Here is an 18,283-nt window from a genome sequence, read left to right as displayed (position 1 = left end):
AAGGTAGCCCAGAGTCTAACTTTGCTAGCTGTTTTAAGCAGGTGCACAAGTTTGTTTTTCCAACATGAAAGCCCTTTCCTGAGGCAAAATTTATTAGCTATAACCAAACTGGCCCTAAAATCCATCCAAGGCAGACCTTTCCGAAACGCTACTTTTACAACCTCTCTGAAAAAAAAGCCAAGGACAGCATAACCTTGTTAAAGCAGCATTGTCACACTTCTTAATATTTACCAACAAAACAAGAGCTATCATTGTTCAGATAAAAATATTGAGTCATCTGCAATGATGAAAAGCTCTATAAATGCCATCATTTTGCATTCTTCAATGAAAATATAACACAGGAACAGGAGTTTACACAATCATTAACCACTACTTCTGTCCCCACCCTACGACTCAACCTATCTTCAGTCTTGCCCTGCCATGCAAGAAAGTATAAATATTACAGGCAGAGGCAACAGCAATGATAGCCCCCCTTTCAACTACGCAAACAGCATTTAACAAGTGAGAAGCTAGAGTGAAAGGAGCATCACAAGGAGGCTGTCCATATATGACCTCATCTAAAATTCAGTTTTATTTCTCAAGGACTGCAAACCACTTGCCAAAGTGACACTGGCCCATTTCCAGCCAAAAAAAAACTAGCTACGTAATGTGTTTTTGTGTTCCAGCAAGCACTCTTTCCTAGTGTCAGGTCACAGCGTTATTAATATGAAAGGCATTTGTAACATTTCCACACACTGTCAGCATTTCCTGGAATTTTTGGAAACAAAAAAAATTTAATAAGAAAATTTATTTAGTCAGTCACAGACAAAAAAATTTATCCTTTATTTAAAAAAATACTTAATTAAAATAGCCTTTTTCCCTAATAGCACAATACAAATATTACATTGCAGCTTTGTTGAAATATGTTTAAAGCAATAAATTAAGCAGTTGAAAAGATTAAGCTTGTAAGGAAATTCACAATTCTAGTGATAGTTCTTTACCATTTAAGGAAACTCACATAAATTAATACTGCTACATTCCCCCAAGATTGTGGTTAAAAATCTGGCAAGTTGGTAACTGGCTTAGCACCATTAGTGTATGGGTCACAGATGGCATAAAAGCTTTTAAACTATTTGAAATTCCACAAAACAAACATCCCGGGCAAGTGCACACACAGTGCAGCAAGACTGCTTTGGCAGTAACCATCTTTCATGTCCACCCCTTTGAGAGTATTCATGCAGTCAAGTTTACATATTCCACTACTTTGCTTCAACAGCATCAACGCTGAAAGATAAAGCTCAGTCCTGCTTGACCTCCGCATACTACATACAAGATCTGGTGACAAGCTTTATTTAATATGTTTCTCACAGCTCCAATGACGTGATACTTGAAAGGCAAGATACCTTCTTTAAAGATAGGACTCAGCACTTGCCCCAAAGATATTCAACATCCCACATTCATTATGCTTACAATTTCTTATAGAACAGTGACCATATCATAATGTTTTGGAGTGTTAAGGCCAAAATCATTCTTGTTAAAATAAGAAATTGCATTTTGTTATGGGACATCTTCATGGCAGAGGGGACTTGAATATGGCCATCTTGTCCAAATCTGGGAACACTACTACTGTGCCACAGGACCCCAAACACACAATCTTTTGCTAACATTACAATCCACATCGAAGTCAGACACCTTAGCTATTAGACCATGTGACCATCTATTCTTAGTCAACAAACCAAGAAAACAACCATTAGCCACCAAAGTCTTCACAAACTACTACCATAGTTCTAACTCCAAAGCACTTGTGCTATGCTCCGAACAAATCCAAGCCCATTTTTCTAGAACTGTTAGTACTCAAATAGCATATTCGATAGGGTGCAGTGTGCTAGTCATAGCTCTGCTGGCAGCATATTCATCTCTGAATCACTAAGATTTAAATTCAAGTTCCATTCCAGACTTTAGCACCAGAAGGCAGGCCAAAATTGCAGCATTGTTGGAAATGCCATCAAACCAAGGCCCTATTTAGCGGATTGGGTGGACGGAGATTGTAGCATGTCCTTCAGCATATTTCAAAGAAACACCGATGAGTAATCCTGGTGCCCTAGCCAATGTTTATCTCTAAATTAACATCAGAAAAGAAAGCAGATTATCATTATCACGCTGTTGTTTATGGGAGTTAGCATCCAGATTACCTACATGACAAGTGGCTGGTTGTAAAGCACCTCGACATATCTAATGTTCATGAAAAATGTTACATAAATGCAAGATTTTCTCTCATGAGTGAAGGTGACCTGATCTTTCTTGGCCTTCTCAATCTTAAAGTCTTGACCACACCATTCTTCTCCAATGCCTCTCCACGGCCATTCAATTTAGCGTAGCTCCACTCAGCAGATTCCATTATTATTTAACTTTAGTTACAAATACCTACAATAGTTTCTCTTCTTGTTCCTGCATCGTAATCTCTGGTAATGGTCTATCCATAGGTACCTTCTGTTTTTCCATCTATATGTTGTGTCTCAGCAACACCAACTGAAAAGTTAGTTTTCACATGATGACAGCCAGCTCGACATCAGAGACAAAAAAAAAACTGCAGATGCTGGAAAAACACAGCAATCCAGGTAGCATCAGGAGGGGATGCTGCCTGGAGTGCCAAATCACAAACACCCCATGTGGTTCCTCCACTGTCACAAAATTATCAGATGGCTCATTCAAAATCCAGTAAATGAATATGTAGAAATGTTCTCAAATTCAATATCTTTGATCTCCAAAACAAATTGTGCTGTGAACAACTAAGTCCATTCTTCTCCCTTGACAACTATGTCTGAGGCTGAATCAGATCAATTACAAGGAGAAAGTGAGGACTGCAGATGCTGGAGATCAGAGCTGAAAATGTGTTGCTGGAAAAGCACAGCAGGTCAGGCAGCATCCAAGGAGCAGGAGAATCGACGTTTCGGACACGAGCCCTTCTTCAGGAAGAAGGGCTCATGCCCAAAACGTCGATTCTCCTGCTCCTTGGATGCTGCCTGACCTGCTGCACTTTTCCAGCAACACATTTTCAGATCAATTACAAACCCTAGTGCAACATGTGACTTCAAGATTAACTTCCAAGCTTACATTAGCACCATTCAGACCACCTGTCTCCATCAACGTGACAACACCATACTCTATTCCTGTCTCTGCTCATTTGCTGCCTAAACTTTTATCCATGTCTTTACTGTCTCCAGATTTGACAAATCCAACATGTTCCAGGCTAACTTTACACATTCTTTTCATAAACTGGAGGACATCCAAAATTCTGCTGTTCATGCCCCAAATCAAATCCAAGTCCTGTTCACCTATCACAAAGTAGTTGCTGGTCTACAGGGGCTCAGAATTAGGTAATATCTTGATTTTAACCTGAGCATCCTTCCATTCAAATCCCTCCATGATCTCCCACTTCTATATCTCTGCAGTCTCCTCCCATCCCACAACACTCCAAGATACTTATGGTCATCTAATCCTGACATCGCCAGTTTCCCTGATTTTAATGCCTTCACCTTTGGTGGCTATGCTTTCAGTTGATCAGGTACTAAGCGCTAGAATTCCCTATCTAAACCTCTTCACTGCCCTTTGCTCACTAAATCAAGGCAGAGATTGATAGATTCTTGTTGTCTTGAGGAATTAAGGGCTACGGGGAGAACGCTGGTAAGTGGAGTTGAAATGCCCATCAGCCATGATTGAATGGCGGAGTGGACTCGATGGGCCGAATGGCCTTACTTCCACTCCTATGTCTTGTGGTCTTAAACATAGCTCTTTGACCAAGCCTTTGGTTGTATCAACAAGAGCCCCTTATGAGAGCGGACAAATCATCTTGCTTTACAAATTGGTGTAATTTCACAAAAGTCAAAATGGCTGGTAAAACTCCACCGGCGCAAGTGGAAATGATGTTAGCCATGTCAACTGGTCGTAAAAGCTTCGTGGTCTGTCTGCACACAAGCTGCTGCCATCGCCACATTCCATGCATACAGAGGTTAGCACATGCACAGAGTCCCTCACCTTTGTCTAAGAGCTTTGTGCTCTTAAAACTGACAACCAATCCCACGTGCTGCTTCAGCCCCTTCCTCTTCTGTTCTAACTCCTCATGCTAATGCAGTCTGGTTTGGTGGGGAGGGGTGGGAGCTACTCAAAAGAAAGCAAAGATCCCTCAAAATGTTTGAATAATCAGAAGCAGTGTGATAATCAAAAAGACCACTGAACTTCAAGAGTTCTTAAGAGTTATAGCAGACAAAATATTAACCACATTTTTCTTTCCACTGATGGTGTCCGACCCGCTGAGTTTGTCCAGCATTCTCCTTTTATACTTGTATTGAAGAATACTGGAGGTGAACAAGGTGGCTTCAGAAGTGGAGGAATAGAATCATTGGACTGGAGAAAGTAGGAAGGATGAAGGCCACATGAAGACAAAGATAAAGGAATTATAAATTTGAGGCATTGCTTAGGAGCATTAAAAGAGAAAAACCTTTACAACGTCTGTACATGCCTCTGTCACTAACAGATGAATGCAATTAGTGTATTAAAATATGGGTCAGTCAATTAGTTCAGTTCTAAACATAACCTGGCACTGTTCCTCTCCCTGTATCCTCAATGATAATTTGGACACCGATTGAAGGGCACACAACACACTCTCACCCAAAAGTAAAAATTGGAAATTCTATCAATTCACAATCAAGTAAGAAATTAAATTTAATGATTCTGAAAAAGGAAGTTTTCATCTTAGTGAATCAGTACAGGGTTCTTGATTTTGTTTTAAAAGAACTTTTGGACAAGAATGAAGAGAAAGATTGGAAAAGAATATGACTATCTTTGCCGTGGTGCACGCCTAATTAAATTATGTATCCAAACAATGCTAGCAATTAATACCCGCGTGCTCACCGACAATATATTAAGCAAAGTAAGTATTTTAACAAAGCAATAAACATCAAAGAATTGAAATAGCTTTTTAAAAAATTTGTTTATGGTATGTGAGAATGGCCAACTAAGCCAGCATTTCTTGTTCATTTCTAACACCTTGGAAAAGGTGGTGATGAGCTGCCACCTTGGACTGCTGGTTTACTCGCAGTTCTATTAGTTGGGAGTTCCAGGATTTTGTGCCAGGAACACTGAAGGGATGGCGATATTGTTCCAAATCTGGCTTGGACAGGAACTTGCAGATGGCGGTCTTTGCACATATCTGCTGCCTTTGTCTTTCTCAACAATAGAGATTCTGGGTTGGAAAAAGCGCTGCCAAAGAAGCCTTAGTGAGTTGATGCAATGCATTTGGTAGATGGTTCACACTGCTGTAATGTGGACGGGTGAAAGGAGTGAATACTTAGGATAGCAACTAGGAAGTCAATCAAGCAGGCTACTTTGTCCTGGCCTGTGTCAAGTTTTCTGAATGTTGCTGGAGCCACACTCAATAAGTGGATCATAATCTATCATACTCACAACATGTGCATTGTAGACAGTGGACACATTTTTGCCCATGAGGAATACATTTCTGGGTTTTCAATTAATAACATACAAACTATTAAACATAACCTAAGGTGTCAGTTTGGTGAGGAAAATTTATACGGTGAATAATGCACAGGAGTACCTTGTATTTAGATTAGATTACTTACAGTGTGGAAACAGGCCCTTCAGCCCAACAAGTCCACACCGACCCGCCGAAGCACAACCCACCCATACCCCTACATTTACCCCTTACCTAAAATTTCCCACAATTTATAATATTTTGATCCTTATAATGTGCTGGTCTTGAGGGTATGAGATCCATGCAGACTTCCTGCATGCAGATCCATGCAGTCAGGGCCAATTCACCTGACCCACACATCTTTGGACTGTGGGAGGAAACTGGAGCACCCGGAGAAACCCACGCAGACACGGGGAGAACATGCAAACTCCACACAGTCTGAGTCGGGAATTGAACCCAGGTCTCAGGCGCTGTGAGGCAGCAATGCTAACCACTGTGCCACCATGCCGCCCATAATGAGAGTAAACTCGTTCAGAATACAAAGACAGATAGCAAAAGTTTCAAGAAATATATAAATCAACTACTTACTCCTGCATTCTATTATTCATAAGCAGAACAGTTAATTTACTTCAAGCCACGATAGCAAGGTGGGAAAAAAATCTTACGACCGTGTGAAAAGGAATTCATGTCTGAAAAGATACTGAATGCAATACTGAAAGTCAACACATTGCTATGCCCTGGAGTCGCTGCTGCCCTCAGAAGGATTTGTCACAAGAACTCTCAATGCAATCTGTGTTACAGTTAGCATCGATATCCACTGAAAACTGGAGAGTTGAATTGTCACATGAATATCCATCATTGTCTGTGAATAACCCTTGTAGCATACACCAATTATTACATTGCTGAAAATGTCCACGTAAGACGAAGCTTTACTGGCACATTGACAATCTAAGCTCATGCTGAGCAGTATCTAGTCACGCTGGTAATTATCTTAGTTACAGCACGTCTTGACAATGCTTGGAAGTCTGCATGGATCTCATACCCTCAAGACCAGCACATTATAAGGATCAAAATATTACAAGTTGTGGGAAATTTGTGAATATAAAACCAAGTGTAGCTTATGGGTTACAATGATGCTTTCCAAAATTATACTAACACGACTTTTTTTTTAAATGCATCCACACAAGTTCCTTGACATCTCAGTTACCAAATCCACACAGTAACTAGCAAGGTTCCAGACTGAAATGGTACTAGGTAGCTATTTGCAGCTTGGCCAGCTTTTGAAGATATAAAATTAGCTTCAGTGCTCCAGGATAATGAGGAGAAAAATATGAAAAATACGGATGGAGAAGGGACAAGGTTCCACCGTGATGCGCAACATTTTTGTCTGCCATCATTACTGCTCAGGGAGAAAGAATCCATATACAATAATGTCCAGAAATGAGTAAATCAGACATGAGAAAAAATATTTTGACTTGAAATGACACATCCTTTAGGTTCAGCAGTAACACATACATGAATGACAACATCAGAACCATAATCCAACCAAAGCTTAGGAACAGAGAATCACCTGCTCCCTCTCCCAGAAATGGGAAAAGCACCAACAGGGATATTGGTTGATCATGAAAAAAACTATTTTTGAAACTTGGGTTTCAGTGATATCCCAACATCAATCACAACAGGACAACTTGAGTGACACCAGTTTTTCTTGAAAGTAATGTAACTGCTGTATCGATTCGCATTAATGCTATCAATGTATCACGGCTGCAGCCTAAATTTACAATTTCATGAGGTAAGTATATTAAAATCTTGTAAGCTGGACTCCAAATCAATATATTTTAAAGACACAGTCAAAAAAGGCACAGTCAATCTAAATAATTTGGATACACCCAATACTATGTTCCTTACCTAAAAAAACCAGGAAAGTGCTAGACTGGATCTCAACTCATCCATCTAAGGTAGATCATTGCTTCGATACTCACCTGGAGGAGACACCTTGATCCAGGGTCTGAGGTGAGAACCTTCATCACTGGAAAATTACCGGATCATCGCTGGAATGTGAGCAGAACTTGGAAGATCATTGGTTGAGCTGAGCTGAGCTGAAATTGGTGAATCCTTACGCGACGGCTGCGGCCTAATACCAACTCAGTGACCACCAGCCAACCAGAGTCATGGCCTCTGCTCGCCTGCACATCAAGGCCAAGGTCAGGAATTCACAATAAAGTTAGAATGACTATGATGAAGGTAGAGGAAGGATCACTGGTTCAACCAGGCCTTCTTCATGAAGACAGTCGTCCTGGATTGCTGCAGGTTCCAATCCTCTGCCTGTAGGATTTCCCCAGTGGGGGCTACTTCAACATGAATTTCAGGAACATGAAGCAATGTGAATGTCCCCTGCCCTGAAGGTATTTAAGGAGAAAGGAGGCAAGGGTCTCCTCTCCATTCTGTCTGTGGCACCATTGTTTGTTCTCCCTGCAGAGAAGCTGGATATTACAATCCACATGCACAACCCCCACGTCCCTGCAAATGTCCTGACCTTCCTGGGAAGGTACATACAGCCTGAAGGAGGCAGCACCAAATGTAGTGGACTCCTTCAGAACCTGGACCAGCAAATGACTGGTCAAGGTGACCCTGAAGGTGGGCACCACTGACAGCATTCTCCACCTGGCCTTGAGCTTCGCAATCAGAAGGAGCTGAGGCTACCTGACATATGTGGGCAGTCTAGAGTGTGCCAAACCTGCAGGAAGTCAGGACACATGGTGACAGACTGCAAGTGACTCTTTAGGACTGCAAACAAGAGGGCCATCTGACTATGGTCTGCAAAGAGTCGAACAGGTGCAACCTGTGTGGGGAAGCTGGCCACTATACAAGGTGTTGCAAAGGTGTAAGGGGTACTTTATCTTTCAGAGAGTTAAAAGCTAGCAGAACTATCTGATACAGCACCAAGTGTTCTGAATAAGGTAACAATGGAACATTTGGTTGAGCAGCTAGATTAGCTGAGTTGTTTGGAGATTAAAAACAAATTCAAATTCAGCTAGTTTAAATTATGCCCCAAAATAGCAAACTCCAATCAAATTTGAATTCAGTATTTTGACAACATTAACACCAATGAAACCATCAGATGCTTTGGGGTATTTAATCAGAAAGAAATTGAACAGTTGGGGATGAACTGCCAAAAGACCAACGGATATAGGCTGCTAACGAGAACTCTCCGAGAGGGACATGTCGAGAGAAGGAGTTTGCACAGAGAAAAAACATCGACACTGACCTGGAGAGCAAATCTACAGAGGAACATATAAAGAGAAGATTAGACAGCTGTGTCGCAACAAAGGCCTGCCCAAGAGCGTCATTCACGGAGTTGATGGTCCTCCAGGCACAGTCGACGTTTGTCTCGGTGTGTGTCTCGGGGAAACAGACAGCACAGAGCCCTGTGTCACGGAGCTGCTCGGGACGAACCTCGACAAAAATCACTGCATCTTCCTCCAGACTTCCTTCGCAAAGGCACATTCTAGAAGGAGACGTACGTGTGACAGTCTCACTCCTTTCGCAGCTGCTTCAAGAGCAGCTTGTGGTGGTGCAGACCGACCAAGGGTACATGAAGGATCTGATGGCTAGTGCCCTTCTCATCACCAGCCAAGCCATGTCTTGTTGGAAAGATCTGGTTTCTTGATAAGGAACATAGTACTGGATGTATCCAAATTATTTAGATTGACTGTCTTTTGACTGTGTCTTTAAAATATATTGAGTTGGAGTCCAGCTTACAAGAGTTTAATATACTTACCTCATGAAATTGTAAATCTAGGATGCAGCCGAGAGGAGTTAGCAGGGTTAATGTAAATTGAATGACCTTCCCCCCACCCTTCTCCCGTAATGCAGGAAGTTCTCAGTGAGAAGACCTGCAAGTGAGTGGACATTGGGTAATTCTATAAAATCTTAAAACGGGTCTTAAAATTGCCAGTATTAACATGCATAGCTGTAAATATACTGTGCAATGTGTCTCCACGTTGGCTTACCTGGCCAACATTAAAGCAGACCTCCTATTTCTTCTATAATGTGGGATACTGCACCTCAGCAGCTCCAGGAAATGGTCAACCTAATGGGCCCACAGGTCTGTGATTTTGTTGGGGGCAACAATGGCCATTTGTCTGGCCTGGGTATTCTGCTGCAAGGAGGCAATGTCACCTTGTCGGAGGTTAAGGTGGTGGTGGGTGTGTGACTCCTCGTAGTAGAAGTACATACAAAAATTATAATTAATGTGGACGCCCTGGTGGTAAACAGCAAGTGGCTGGATGCAACCAAAAGAGAAAATGCTGGAAAATCTCAGCAGGTCTGGCAGCATCTGTAAGGAGAGAAAAGAGCTGACGTTTCGAGTCTAACTGACCCTTTGTCAAAGCTGGATGTCCTGTAGTAGCTCCCACCTCTGTTGGCGAGTCCAGGTCGGTCACTCTGGCCGGAAACTTCACTTGCATCATCAATGAGGTCGGATGATCTGGAGGGGCTGTCAGCAAACTGGACGCCATATCCTGATGGAAATAGTTGAAGTCACCAAGTTGCACAAGGTCTTCAGCACTCTTGCAGATAGAGTGCAGCATAGGTACATCCAGATGGATCTATCCACACAAGGTCAGATTTCTTGTTTGAGTCCCTCATGTTCTTGGTCAGATTTGCCAACATCAAGCAAGTGTTCTTCTCTGACTAGTGCCTCCTGCTGTCACCTACAGGATGACTAGTGGGCCAGCAAATATGCATGGAAGCTGAACATGAAACTGTTGACACCAGAAAACAGTGAGGAGCTCAGAAGAACAGTGAAGCCCATCTGAGTTGCAATTGAACTGATGGGAAACAGCCAAGGGGAACATCAAGAGGTACTTTACCCTCAAAAAGTGTTCAGAAGGAGAGAAAGAGGCAGAGAAAGCTGCCCAAACTGCAGAAAACGATGCAGAAGCTTCTCCTGCTGCATACGATGGGCAACGTCACAGACGATCCCCAGGTGGTGAAAAGCCAGCAAGTCTCTCATTTTGCCTTGGTAGCCTCCAAGATGATCTTCTGGTCCACAGCGTGAAGCAGCATGAAACATGTTCACATTTCTTCTTCCAGAAGTTGTAAAAGAAGCGCTTTGTGCTCAGCAGCCTGAAGAAAGCAGATGGCATGATAATATCATCTCAGCCCGACATAGTGAGGATCAGGATCAGGAGAAAATGAAGACTGCAGATGCTGGAGATCAGAGTCGAAAAGTGTGGCGCAGGGAAAGCACCGCAGGTCAGGCAGCATCTGAGGAACAGGAGAGTTAACATTTCGGGCATATGCCCTTCATGAGGATGAGCGAGTCCTTTTGTGCCAGTCTGTATGACACGAAGCCCACAGACAGTGCAGCCAACCAGTCGCGCCTGTCCTCTTTCGTGCAGGTCTTCAATATCAGTACGCAGGAGAAGCTGGACTAAACGTTATCTCTGGATGAGCTGATCAAGGCCTTTGAGGCATTGAGTCATAGCATGGAAACAGACCTTTCGGTCAAACCCGTTCATGCCGAACCGATATCCCAACCCAACCTAGTCCCCTGAAGCGACAGCTTACCAGCCAAGTTGCATATGGCTCTGTGGGACTTGATTGGCCAGGACCTGCTGGAGGTGTACACCAGTATGCTTCTGTCAAGTAGCATGCACAAAGCCATGAGGAAAGGTATTATCACCCTCGTTTACAAGTGGAAGGGGGAAAGAGGGTGGAAATTAGAAATTAGCAATTAATTTCACTGCTGAATGCAGACTACAAGAACGAGTCTAAGGTCACTGTCAACCAGGTCAGGTCTGTTCTGCACTCTAATTAAACCTGTGCTGCACCAGGCAGGGCAATCTCTGAGAGCCTCAGAGGACAGTGGGATGGACACCTGCCTCATCAGTCTGGACCAGGAAAGGGCCTTTGACAGTATATCGCACATATATATGTGGGACATGCTCTCCAAATTGGACTGGGGGGGGGGTGGTGAAAAAGAATTTGCAACAGGATCCAACTGCTCTACACCAACATTGTTAGTGCATTCTTAATCAATGGGTGGGAATCAGAAAGCTTGCCAACCAGGCCTGGAGTAAGGCAGGGCAGGTTACTTTCTCTGGTCTTGTGTGTGTGTGTGTTTGCTGAGTCCATCAGGAAGGATGCAAGTCTGGGAAGGCAGCAGAGACCTGTGGATCAAAGCCTCCTTGTATATGGACGATGTCACCATTTTCTGCTTTGATCTGCAGTCAGTGGGCAGACCCATGAACATCTGCGACCAGTTCAAACTGGCCACTGGCACCAAGGTAATTTGAGGCAAGAACGAAGCCATGTTCTTTGGGAACTGAGCTGACTGATCATTTATCCCCTTCACCATCAGAACAGATTATCTGAAGGTGCTGGGAATATGGTTGAGGGTTGGGTGGTGCACAAAGTCTTGGGAAGAGTGCACTGTCAAAGTGAAACAGAAGCTGGTCTTTTTTGGTAGCACTGCTTTCTCTCCATTGTGGGTGAAACCCTGGTCATCAAGTGTATTCTCCAAGGCACAGGTCTGACCCGTTCCATGAAATCATGCTCCTGCAGTCACCCAAGCCATCTTCTACTTCTTCGGCAGGTTTAAGATGGACTGCGTCTGCAGGGACCCCAAGTACAAAACCCTGGATGGCCAGAGGAATGTTCCCAACATCATCCTCATCCTTTGTGTGCAGCAGCATCAAGCTGTACACAGACCCTCGATACGCAAACACCAAGTCTCACTAAGTACTGAGGTTCTACCTGTCCTTGGTATTGCGAAAGGTGGGACTGGTCTCACCGCTGTGGAATGCTCCAAGTAGGTGGACCTTTCTGTATCACCTGTGCTTTGCAGTGAAATTTGCAAAGAGAAGCACCTTTGACCACAACTCCATCAAGAAGTGGTCAGAACACAGTGTCCCTGAGACCCTGTGAGAAAAGGACAGGATGGATCCTGAGCAGACTGTCAAAGTCATTGGGCAGAATGCTTCATCACCAACAAGACATGGCATGGCTGGTGATAAGAAGGGCACTAGCCATCAGATCCTTCATGTACCCTTGGTCGGTCTGTGCCACCACAAGCTGCTCTTGAAGCAGCTGCGAAAGGAGTGAGACTGTCACACGTACGTCTCCTTCTAGAATGTGCCTTTGCGAAGGAAGTCTGGAGGAAGATGCAGTGATTTTTGTCGAGGTTCGTCCCGAGCAGCTCCGTGACACAGGGCTCTGTGCTGTCTGTTTCCCCGAGACACACACCGAGACAAACGTCGACTGTGCCTGGAGGACCATCAACTCCGTGAATGACACTCATGGTCTGCCTGAAACTTGTTGATCAAGTGTTCCAGACTGGCACATTCCATGGTTCAGGACTACATGCTGAGGCACACACTAAAGCTTAGGACAGCTCAGTGGGGAAAGGGCTGAAAATGTGTTGCTGGAAAAGCGCAGCAGGTCAGGCAGCATCCAAGGAGCAGGAGAATCAACATTTCGGGCATGAGCATTTGGGCATTTCATGCCCAAAACGTTGATTTTCCTGCTCCTTGGATGCTGCCTGACCTGCTGCACTTTTCTAGCAACACATTTTCAGCTCTGATCTCCAGCACCTGCAATCCTTACTTTCTCTCAGTGGGGAAAGGCCACTGTCTGAGGTCTTCCTGAAGTTAACTGGGAGTACATTCAGTTATCGGAACCTCCTAGTGCCTCAATGCAGGTAAATATAGTCTTACATGTGGAAGAGATGTCTTAGGGTTGTTTGGATACAGTCAAACTCCAATGCTTATTTGTTTCCTTGATACACTACTAAACAGAACTGCACGTGACTGTGTATATATACAAAGATAATTTTAATGAATAAAGTATAATTCTGAAATTTAAAAAATCAAAGCCTTGACCTTCTGTTCCTGCGGGTGAATATTAAATGGATAATCCCTAGTATGTCACCAAGAATTGATACTTTATGCATAGATATTAAGTTGACATTGAGCAACTAATTCACATGTCAAGGTACCAAAGCGATCCCTCTTTTACCCCCAGAATATCCACAAAATTTCACATGGTGAACCTTAATCCTTTTTTCTTCTCTGTAATCCATGGACAATAATTTAAATGCTAGCATGACTACTGGGGTGAATACTGGTGATGTGTGCTGAGGTTAGCTAATAAACTCAGAAGATTGATTTGAATATATATTATCATATGCACTGAGACACAGTGAAAAGCTTTGTTTTGCAAGCAATTCAGGCAGACCACAGAGTTAAGTAAATAATAGGTAAACAGCGGCAAAAACAAAAACACAGGTCCAGGTGAATGTTAAGAGTTTGAAAGTCCATTCAATGTTCTAACAACAGTCGGGTAGAAACTGTTTCGGAACCAGCTGGTGCGTGTGATAAGACTTCTGGACCTTCTCCCTGATGGTAGACGTTGCAGAAAAACATTTTTCAGGGTGGGACGGATCTTTGAGAATGCTGGGTGACCTTTTCTCGACAGCAGGCCTGGTAGATGGATTCTATAGATAGAAGGTTGGCCTTGGAGATTGTCCGGGCCGAGTTCACCACTCTCTGTAACCTTCTCCGATCTTGAATGGTACAGTTGCCATTCCAGGTAGTGATACATCCAGATAGAATGCTCTCAATGGCACACCTATAAAAGTTAGCAAATTTCCTCAGCTGCCTGAGGAAGAAGAGATATTGTTGGGCCTTTGTAACCAATGCGGCCACATGAAGAGTCCAAGAAACCTTGTTGTGAATGACCACTCCCAGGAGTTTGACATTCTCCACTTGTTCTACCTCTGTGCTACTGATGTGTAGGGGGGCATGAGTAACATTCCGCCAAAAAAGTCAATAAATGAGTTCCATGGTTTTGCTGGCATTTAGAGCTAGGTTCTTCTCAGTGCACCTTTTTTTCCAGGTCTTGCACCCCCCCCCCCCATCTATAGTCTCTGTTTCATCCCAATCGGAGATTTGACCGACTATGGTGTCGTCATCAGTGAACTTGTAAATGGCGTTAGTCTAGTAGTTGGCGACGCATTAATGAGTATACAGTAGTGGGCTGAGTACATACCCCTGGGGGGCTCCAGTGTTGAGTGTAGGTGAGGATGAAATATTGTCCCCAGTCTTCACTGATTGTGGCCTGTGGGTCAGGAAACTGAAGATCCAGTTGCAGAGAGTGAGGCTTAGTCCAAGATCACTAAGTTTAGTAATCAGTCTTGAGGGGATAATAGTGTTGAAAGCTAAACTGTAGTCAATGAGTAGGATTCTTATAAATCTGTTCTTGGTATCAAGATGCTCAACGGAGGGGTGAAGGGCAAGTGATATGGCATCTGACGTGGATCTGTTGGTCTGATAGGCAAATTGGAGTGGGTGAAGAGTAGTGGGGAGGCTGGAATTGATTAATGCCATGTCCGGCCTTTCAAAGCACTTCATGACCACCGAAGTTAGGGCCACTGGGCGGTAGTCATTGAGACATGCTGCATGAGCCTTCTTAGGCACAGGGATGATGTTGGCCCTCCTGAAACAGGCAGGAACAGTGGACATGGAGATTGTTACAAGAACTTTATCATGTACAGGATCACAAAATCTGATCTGGCTTTATAAACTGAACCCTTAAGTAAGCTATCCATTTTTTTTGCTTAATGTGGCAGTGTAATAGAATGATAGGGAAAATAAATCACAGTCATTTTTAATTCAGCACAAGAAATGCCAAATGACTCTTACAGGAGCAGTCAAACATTAGCTTCAGTTCAAGAGTTTCAAATTTGCAAGCTGTGGGCATGTCTGCTCGATAATCTAATTATGTGAGCGCTGACTGGAATTCAGGCAGCATCTCCTAATGAATGAATTTATTCAGATTGGCGGGCAAGGCTAGGCTACAGGTCAGAATCGGGTAACTTAGACAGACAGAAGGGTTTTTGTAAATTTTGATTTAAAAAAAGAACTACTAGGAAAAGAAACCCAAGAATGTCAGATTCTTCTCTGCATGTAACAGTTTGGAACACCACATGAGAGTGTCCAACAATGAAATCACTTCTTTAATATGCGAACACAGAGAAAAGAGTTATTGAAGGAAACCAATTCTAGTTGAAAGTTTTGGCAGTGACTCATCAGATTTTGTGTGCTTATATCCAAGCACTAATAAGCAACTAAAATAAATATGACCACTAGTACAGGGTTTAGCTTGAAATGGCTATCTGCAGTCAACATTTTCACAATGAATCCCACTGACACTATACCCAGTATATAACATGTCCAAAAATGAACTGTGTATCTCCATGGATGGACAGGGACTAAATCATGACTCAACTTAACATATTTAGAGAGTGTTTCAAGATAGAATTTCGTCCTTTAGGAAAATCAGAAGAGAACAGTAGCCAAAATCCAAACCCATAAACAGCCTACTGATCAGATTTGGTGGATATATGTGGAATGCTATTGTCACATTATTCCAGACCTTGGTGTTTGCCCAATCATGTTCTACAGCACAGTACCACGCAGCTATGTGGCAATGGTTATCATGTATACATCATGTTGCCATCAACTAAATGCAACAATACAATGGAACATTCCAGTCAATAATCAACACTCGCTATCCTGTCATTGCAAACATCAGTTGTCCACACAATGCTGGCTTATGAGAACAAGCAAGCTGGTTGAAAATAACAATGCTGCACCTCACTTCACTGAATCACATAAGTGTTATGACACAGATGCAGGCCATTAAGCCACTGTATCTGCAGTGGCAATCCAAACGAGTATCACTTAGTGTTATTCTCGTTCCTTTTCCTCATACTCTTGCAACTTACTGCACGGGATAAATCTTTGTGTTAATGGTTTAAAATTAACAAAGGGAGTTTACCCCATGTCATAACACATGCAATAGAACAAAGAACATTACAGTGGAGTACACGCGCTTCGGCCCTCAACGTTGCACCGAGCTGTGAAACCAATCAGAAGCCTATATAACCTCCGCTGTTGCATTTTCATCCATATGTTTAGCCAATGACCATTTAAATGCCCTTAAAGTTGGCGAGTCTACTACTATTGCAGGCAGGGCATTCTATGCCCTTACTACTCTCTGACATCTGTCCTATATCTATCTATCTATCACTACTCAATTTCAAGCTATGTCCCCTCCTGCTAGCCATCACCATCCGAGAAAAACGGTTCTTACTGTTCACCCTATCTAACCCTATGATTTTCTTCAATAAGAAATGAGTTATCATTGCATAAAAAGAGGATTATATATGTACACAATGCAGTGGAACACACATACATGGTTCTGCAAAAATTGAGAACTCAGTTCATTCATGAATATATTTTAAAACTATTGTAAAAACATGTTTCTATTATTTGTTCAACAAAACTACTGAGTGATCAACCAACAGCCAGTCTCCATTGCTCCAACCAAAATGGATGCTCATGATACAGCAGAAAATCCAAAACCTAGATGCAATCTCCAGGTTTTAAAAGAAACCTGTGTACGTCAAATGCTAAAAACAATTTGTAATTGAATTTCAACAATGCAAACGGCATTAGAATTTGACCAAGATCACAGTTTGTAAAATATAAATTAAATTACAAGCAAATTTCCAGTTGTAAGAAGGATTAAGAGTACAAAGCTGATGCCAGAACATACTTTCTTCAAGCAGGAAATATAAATCTTTAAAAAAGGAAAAAACAGCTGACAGGAACTTTCGCCAAACAAAATACTAGAAGTTGAACTCTGCGCATGAAGTTTTAAATTTCAGAAACAAGTTTCTTCTTGGCCAAAATTTAACTGAACCAGTAACTTGAAGGTAAGTTCCCTCCCTCTCTAAAATGGAAAACGTGACCTTTGTAAAGGTAAAACACAAAAAGAAATTTCTTTTCATCCATGTGAGGTATGTCAAATCTGGGCAATTCAGCAACAGTGCTAGCATCAACCACATCCCATTTCAAATCCAGCACAGGAGAGATAAGAAAGTTCCTTTTATGCTATTACACCAAGTTATATTTTGAATTGCAATGTGTCCAAGAAATTTTGTTTTTACCTGCTCCATTTTGAAAATGTGCTGATTGAAGTAGTACTGAAGCCGCTCATTAGCAAAGTTGATACAGAACTGTTCAAAGCTGTTGTTCTCATAGTCCTCAAAGCCAAAAATATCAAGTACACCAATGGAAAGAATCTACAAAAGCAAGTGCATTTATTACTATCAATATGCTGATCACTCAAAAGCCTATGTGTCTTTTTGATGGTCTGTATATAAAAGGATGACATGAAATAAAGTGAAAATAAACATTTAAGATGATTCTCATGTCATATCTGGTTGAGTTACCAGCTTCACCACAATCAAATCAAGAGTTACTGTAATTAGCATTTTTAAATTTAGAGAATTCCACCTTATAAGCTAGCATTTGTGAAACCATGATTTGGTCCAGTCATAATAAAATCAGAATAACTGCAGCACCAGAGGAGGGCATTCAGCCTGTTAAAATTATGTTGGTTCTCCACAACAGCAATTTAGCTTCTACCATTTTCCTATCCTTTCTCCATTGTGCTGCATAGTTTCACCTTCAGGTGCTTATCCAATTTCCATTTGAAAAGCATGATTAATTCTGCCTTCACTACCCTTTCAGGCAGTCTATGCCCAGTTTCAACCACTCACTATGTAAAAATCATTTTTCCAATGTGCCTTTGGTTGCTTTGTAAACTTCAATCTGTGCCCTCTGGTCTGTAAACCTTCTGGGAACAGTTAGTTCCTGTTCACTGTGGTCAGCTCCCATACAATTTTGAGCACAATCAAGTGTTCTTGCAACCCTCTCTTTTGCAAGAACAAATTCAAATGTA

The 18,283-nt window shown here is 42.4% G+C and overlaps 1 protein-coding gene across 5 annotated transcripts in view; it reads right to left on the bottom strand.

Annotated features, from left to right (window-relative positions):
- The window catches only part of myo9aa (myosin IXAa), a 328,643-nt gene that overhangs the window by 134,611 nt on the left and 175,749 nt on the right, over positions 1 to 18,283 (bottom strand). For 4 of the 5 annotated variants that reach the window (XM_060853931.1, XM_060853935.1, XM_060853933.1 and 1 more), the window contains exon 11: positions 17,487 to 17,621. The exons of the other annotated variant lie outside the window; for it this stretch is intronic. In XM_060853931.1, the coding sequence (XP_060709914.1) occupies positions 17,487 to 17,621 (135 nt within the window). The remainder of the gene's footprint in view (positions 1 to 17,486; positions 17,622 to 18,283) is intronic. 5 annotated transcript variants of the gene reach the window in all.

The sequence above is a fragment of the Hemiscyllium ocellatum genome, chromosome 42 (assembly GCF_020745735.1).
Source record: "Hemiscyllium ocellatum isolate sHemOce1 chromosome 42, sHemOce1.pat.X.cur, whole genome shotgun sequence".
Classification (NCBI taxonomy): domain Eukaryota; kingdom Metazoa; phylum Chordata; class Chondrichthyes; order Orectolobiformes; family Hemiscylliidae; genus Hemiscyllium; species Hemiscyllium ocellatum.
Note: the sequence above shows the minus strand (reverse complement) of the source record. Positions and strands in the feature narration are given on the sequence as shown.